The 6,688-nt window shown below is 35.4% G+C and overlaps 1 protein-coding gene across 1 annotated transcript; it reads right to left on the reverse strand.

The window, feature by feature from the left end:
* Nucleotides 1–443: 443 nt before the first annotated feature.
* On the reverse strand, nt 444–3,615 carry LOC125672419 (uncharacterized). The gene is made up of 8 exons (XM_048908660.2): nt 3,439–3,615; nt 2,944–3,038; nt 2,740–2,856; nt 2,409–2,485; nt 1,688–1,955; nt 1,426–1,562; nt 1,135–1,341; nt 444–997 (listed from the first exon to the last, which is right to left on the reverse strand). Exons 1-8 carry the CDS (start codon nt 3,613–3,615, stop codon nt 774–776), a joined length of 1,302 nt encoding a protein of 433 aa, XP_048764617.2. The 3' UTR covers nt 444–773.
* Nucleotides 3,616–6,688: the final 3,073 nt, after the last annotated feature.

A 6,688-nucleotide genomic window follows, 5' to 3' on the forward strand; every position in this document is an offset into this window, starting at 1 on the left:
TACTTTTCAGCTCACAAGCACTATTCTGATCACTTTTAGTCTAGCATCTCTCCGTTTGTTAACTTTTTACATTTCTAGGGTATAGAGGATTCAAGTTTGTGCAAATTAAGTGTAGATAGTTCATAATTAGTAAAAAATTTGTAAAATCTTATAAAGATCTTCTCAAGAACCACTGGACCAATTTCAAACAAACTTGACACAAATCATCTTCCAAGTGAAGGGGACCTAGTGACCTTTGACCTTCTTTGGAGAAAATCTAACCAAAACAATGTTTCACAAACTGTTTAAGGTGGAGCTTTCAGATGATACAGATTCCTATGTTTTCATGGAAATAAAGATTGTAAAAAATCTTTTATATTCACAGTACAAATGTAGTTGTGAGAATGTGGCCCATGGGCCTTTTGTGTTTGTTAATGCTTGATATAAAACTGTACAATCGTCTGAAAACTATTGACAATACATTTATTCATATGAATGTAGTCTAAGCTGTATGGTATGCAATTGAAACTTCAAAATGTTTTTTTTAAAGAAACTATATTGCTGGATGAAAATTTCCTTTCTGAAAATAATGAGTGGTGATGACGTAATGACTTTAATCTTGCTTTCAAATGAAAAAAATTTGAATGGATATGAAACATATATGAGGATCTCATTATAGAAAAGTTAAACATTTTTACATTGCAAGAACTGGGATAAAATAAATTTCTAAGATCAATGACAGAAGGCACAGCATTAAACAATTTGAATTGCACTGTACAGAAACAAAATAATTTCTATGTCTTGTTCACTTCTGGCATAAACTTATGAAAATAGAAATCGATGAGTTTTTCAATATTTATCGCCCAGTTATCATCCCTTGCAATACGGATAATTGCGAGATCTTCCTGTGTCCATACTACCAAATCACAGCACATTTTGTTTGCAATATGAAGTTGTCCTTGGACTTGGTGATAATAATCAGTGTTTTCTTTTAAATGCAATTGATCAGCTACTTTTTCTGAAATTAGAAAAGGTAAAGTTAGAACATTTTAATTATTTGCATGCTGATGGTAAAGAAAAGAAAAATCATATTTTTAATACTTGGTGATTTTTAGCTCTTTCATTTCTTATCTTTAGTGCAACAGTTAATCATACCAAGGGAAAATTCTTTGACAACTTCAACTGCATCTGCTATCTTCATATCTCTAGCTGAGTATGGGCACTTAACTTCAATCAGGCCAGGTTTCAAGTACTTAGCTGCTTCTGACTGGAAATGCAGAATATCTGGTGGGCAACATGGCTGATGATTGGCAATGCCATCTGGAGAAGCCCCTATAACTCCAGATTCATGTAGCCACAATCCTGCACAAAAACAAATGAAACTGATATAAAACATGTATACTTTAGGAAAGCTGTAATATTAATTATCCTGGGGTTTAAATATACCTGTTTCATGTACAGATGCCCCTAAGACAGTGTATTTTTCAATGGACATCTTTTCGTTGGTTATCCCCCATGCTATTGCAGCACACTTCTCCAAGTCGTAGGCAGACAGCAATCTTTTCATCAAAGACTTACTAATCCTAAGAAAAAACATCAATATGACTGCTTTTACACAGAGATGTTAAAAACAAATAGTTGATTTAATTGAATATTGTGGATGTAAAACACATCTAATGCATTCATGACAACAATGTGATACTAATACCTTTTCAGTCTAACAGCTCTTAAAACTTGTCCAAAATTAGAAGCTGTAATTCTCAACTTCCTAACTGCTGCCCACAATGCATTAGTCCTCTGCCCCTTAGTTTTCTCAACTGTGGTTTCAATGATGTGGCTAGTGACCTTAAGTTGCTGACGGAGCCAGTTATCCTGATCATTAACATGAAGAAAGTCTTCTGACAATAAAAGGTCTTCCAACAGTGGGACAGGTGGTTGCTGTATGGGAGTCTCAGGAGAAAGAATCCAGTGGAGTGCTTCAAAACAATTTTATAAAAATGTGAAAACAAGGAAAATTAAAAGTCACCATTATCAAGTAAACACAAAGTTTACAATTTCATGTAGGCACTTAATAATTATATGAATAATAATTATATTCATTTAATCATGTGTATTTTAGGTTTAATAGGTTAACTTCGTAATAAAATTCTTGTATTGAGACATGATTTTTAATGCTCAGTTGTATGTGTATTGTTTAATGTCCTTCATAAAATAGAAAACCAACAAACAAACATGTTTGAAAAAAACAAGTTTTAAAACTGAAAAAAAAATATAATAAATACTTAAAATAATTCCAGAACATTTTCAACAGGAAACTAATTCATTAACTGCAGAGAGCAAAGAGTGATTGGGTTTAATTCCTGTTCAGTTCGAATACTTTTATTCTACTTCAATCTCTCAATCCCTCTTTTCCTCAAGAAATTATATACCAGTAAACCGCCCAAGATTTCCAAGCATTTGATACAACACCTCATGATCACTATCATCAAATGGTCGTGAAAGAGCACTGTCAAGCATCAAACATTTGCCATCACAACATATAAAAGTAACAGTGAACTTGATGTATTGTACAGATTTAAAGTCAAAAGATTTCCCCCCTCAATTTGAAAGATAGAAATAATTGAGGGTTGGGGTGTCAGTTCAGCAGAGCAAGTAAAATGCCTATATTCATTTTGCAGTAAATATTATACAATACCATAGTAACACAACTAATCAGATGTGTCATTTTAAACTGTAACATCCCAGTACATTACTAATTACCTATAAATTGGATCAGAAGGTGGATACATTTCCTCAATTGTCTCAATATTCTTAGGTTGAGACTTTGGGCGTTTCAACCAACTACATCTCACATCAGTCTTACTAACATTCTTGTATCTGTAAATACACAAATGGACACAATTTAATGCATTCAAAATCATTCAGAGAAAACAAAGTTTGATTAGGAAGTATCCTTCATCTTACCCAAAGAGAAGAACTGCATCAACATGATGACATGAGTAATCCCTCAAGACGCATTCACAGGAAGAAGATTTAACGATATCATCATCCAATTCAATCTAACGTAATATATAAAAAGAAGGAAATGTTTAAAGTTGTAAGATTTAGGAATTAGCCTATCTATTGTGCTTTATAAACATCCTCCCTACTTTCTAATCTCAAAGACAGTAGTTGAGGTCGGATATTTTTACTAACCCTTCGGATTTCGGCGAGTTCCCCACCCCCAATATAATTAAAAGTAGATCTCCCTACTAACGGTTGGAGAAGATCTTATTTTACTTAGATTGCAAATATTTGATCTTAATAAATGTAATATTAAACATACATCGTCATACAACGTATTTAATAAATTTCGGCATTATTCTTAGTCACCAGTTGTCAGAGTTGATGCATGATGCACGCATGGAAAAAAAACCATGTACAGCTAGAACATCGTACTGTGTTTTCCTGTTTACTTACCATTACTTTGTATGCTAAGTTCCTCATGCTGGCTTGAACTGTTCCCGTAATCACCCGATTTTCCTCATCATAGAGAAATCTGAGAACATGGTTACTATTCACAGAGTTCTCTGACCGCCGTTGTAGTTTTACACGACCCTCAGTATATGAAGCCCAATATCGCAAGGAGATCGCCATGTATACTTGTTCCCGGAAGTACCCGTTTAGCCGAAATCTCGAGTCACGCGAGATTGACTTACACGGCCTATTTGCAATGCTTCCTATATATGTATCAAATAAGAATATTAGTGTTGTGAAATTCAAGCTCATATTAGAACATTTTCTTTTTAGTGGAAATAAAGCTTTCTTACATTGTAATGATAACTGTTTTTGTGCGACATAAAAGTAGCTAAGTCTTCGTTACTAGCTTGAAAATACGGATGCATATTTAACTGCGGGAATAAAAGTTAGAAATTCATTTCAAAATTAAGGATTATCTCCCTCATCCATAGCTCTTATCCTTGGACGAATTTGGCTCCAGTTTTTGACACTCTAGTTTTCCTTTTAGCTCTTATAAGTTTATTGTTATTTCAAATTTCCAAAATTTCGGCTTCAGCATCACTGAAGAGACATTATTTGTCGAAATGCGCATCTGGTGCATCAGAACATGTACATTTGCTGGCACGTCAAAATCGATATCAACCTGAACATTATTTAGTTCTTTGAAATGTTCAAAAAATGTACTTAAGGCAACTGAGTTAATAGTATCCTTACCCCTTTCACTGCCCTTATTCAACATACACCAATAAGCTTTAGGGTCAGTTGAACGTAGTTCACGTATCTTACTAGTAAAAGACTTCTGATATGCGTTAAATGTAATGTCTTTGTAATGTCTTCTTATACTGTTTACTTTTAGTAACCAAATCATCAGAGCGTACACACTGAAAATATTTTTTAGCTTAGCTTCTCTATATGCTTTCTGTTTCACATAACGCAAGAGCTTGTTCTGCGTATGGTCAGTTTTTAAATCGAGGCAAGCTACTGACAAACAAGTTGATGGTACAGGGGTTTCAACAGTCTTCATTGAAGTAAGCATTTCGCAAATTCTATGGTCGTTATAACGATCTAGTTCGTCAAAACAACCTATCATAGGGTCAAATGCTGTCTGACGCGTTTCATATCGATTGTTAGGTCGTTCTTGGCACACTGATTTTGACTACGGATAATTCCGTTAACCCGATCAGGATATAGGGCTCACGGCGGGTGTGACCGGTCGACAGGGGATGCTTACACCTCCTAGGCACCTGATCCCACCTCTGGTGTGTCCAGGGTTCCGTGTTTGCCCAACTATCTATTTTGTATTGCTTATAGGAGTTTTGAGATTGATCACTGTTCGTTACTTTCACCTTTCACATAGCAGTTGCTATCAAAATAGCTTTTACATTTTACTATAGGATTTTGTTACAAGTTCTGTAATTTCTATCAACGGTTTCAAACATCATGCCAGGTTTTTCGGCTGCAGTGATCACAATGCCATTACAGTCAACAGTCAAACTATTTACCAAAACATTGTCAATATCATGTGGATCAATATCCCCCAGTGTGCGGGTCAGTTCATCCACTGCATTCATATCAATACTGTCAATAAACGACTGTGCATTTTCTCTTAGCCACCGTGGTTTAACAACAGTATCTATCTCACAATTCTCTTCATCACTTTGTTTAGAAGGTATTGAACCAGGTGTGCCCTTTGTACATAATGACAAGCTAACTGGGCTATGAACATCACCCAGTATTGGGTCGAAAAATCTGAAATGATTTTAAACATATTTGGTGAGATAATAGCATGACTTGTTACAATAGTTTTGCCTATACCTTGATCAGCACCAACACGACCATTCACAAAGAATAATTCACAATTACCACAAAGTTGTAACAAACGTTTTCCGTATCTGCAAATCCTGTGAACTTCTATCTAATGGTATATTACAGGACACTAAAATATGTGAATTAGTGGTAGACATATCGTCAGAAGTGACATTACATGAATCAATCTTGAACGTCCTTATTCATATCCACATATTCCTTACATGTACTTGTATGGGCATTAAAATCACCTAGTAAACAAACATGAGCATTGTTTGTGTCAACGTTTTCAATTACAAAGTTTTCAATATCATCAAACATCTCAACATTACTATAAACACTACTTTCAGGTGGTATATAAACAGCACCAAAATCAGGGTGTTTTTTTCGGAAGCAATTTATCAACAGAGAACCATAATACATATTCAGAGGTTGCTCCATTTCTTTGAATTATATTGACATACTCGTAAAAAAAATTTTACGTATGAAAACACAAATGCCGCCAGATCGTGATTTACAATTAGTTCGATCTACCTGATGTAGCAACTTATAACATTCAATCTGAACTTCATCATAACAATCCAATTTTGTCTCTGTAAAGCTAATAATATCATACTGATTAATAAATTCAATAAAATCAGGATTTCTTAATTTGGCAACAAGACCGCAAACATTTAAAACAAGAAAAGTAACAGTGTTTTTAACTGGGAAATTCCTTCCGTTTTTTCCCTATAAGTCAGCCAGCCCTATCCTCTGACAGTCCACGGCATCGATTCCTAATTTGAACAGATCGTCTGGATAGTTAATTAGAATCTTGTTTCCATCCATCAAGGTTGCATGTATCTTTCCAACACGGATGAACACCGATTTCACTTCATCACAGTCTTTCATAATGCGAAATAATTTGAACAACATCTGTGTGAGGTCTTCCGAGATATATGTGCCTTTATATTGCACAGAATCCTTCAATTTCTTGCGTGCGGCCAAGAATCTGTTACGGACGGTTCTGTTCGTAAATCTGACGACAAGAATCTGTGACGGACGGTTCTGTTCGTAAATCTGACGATAACCTGTCGACTCTTATTTTGGGTCCTCCTTCCCAGCTTATGGACTGCACTCACATCACTTTCGGAGATTTTGACTTCTATGGCTCCCCCTAACGACTTCACAGATTCAATTAAAGTCTCCGTAGTCTCATCGTCGGTTTCGGGTAGGCCTGAAATTTTTGAAGTTTTTCCCTCCTCGTGTACTGCTCCAGTGCATCTTGCCCGAATTCTGTCTTCCTCAGCCCCGTTTGGAGCTTACTAATTCTCGTCTCAAGGTCTTTGTAGGCATTATCATTCCTCGTGCTTATAATTGCGTCCATGATTGGCACCAACAGTGTTAGTACATGAAGGGCCGTCTT

Source organism: Ostrea edulis, chromosome 4 (assembly GCF_947568905.1).
Source record: "Ostrea edulis chromosome 4, xbOstEdul1.1, whole genome shotgun sequence".
Lineage (NCBI taxonomy): Eukaryota > Metazoa > Mollusca > Bivalvia > Ostreida > Ostreidae > Ostrea > Ostrea edulis.

Coding starts and splice junctions, on each gene's coding strand:
- LOC125672419 (XM_048908660.2), bottom strand. CDS start 3,615: ATGGCGATCTCCTTGCGATATTGGGCTTCATATACTGAGGGTCGTGTA. Junction 1,342..1,425: donor GGCATCTGTACATGAAACAG/GTATATTTAAAC, acceptor GTTTTTGTGCAG/GATTGTGGCTACATGAATCT. Junction 998..1,134: donor TGTCAAAGAATTTTCCCTTG/GTATGATTAACT, acceptor TTCTAATTTCAG/AAAAAGTAGCTGATCAATTG.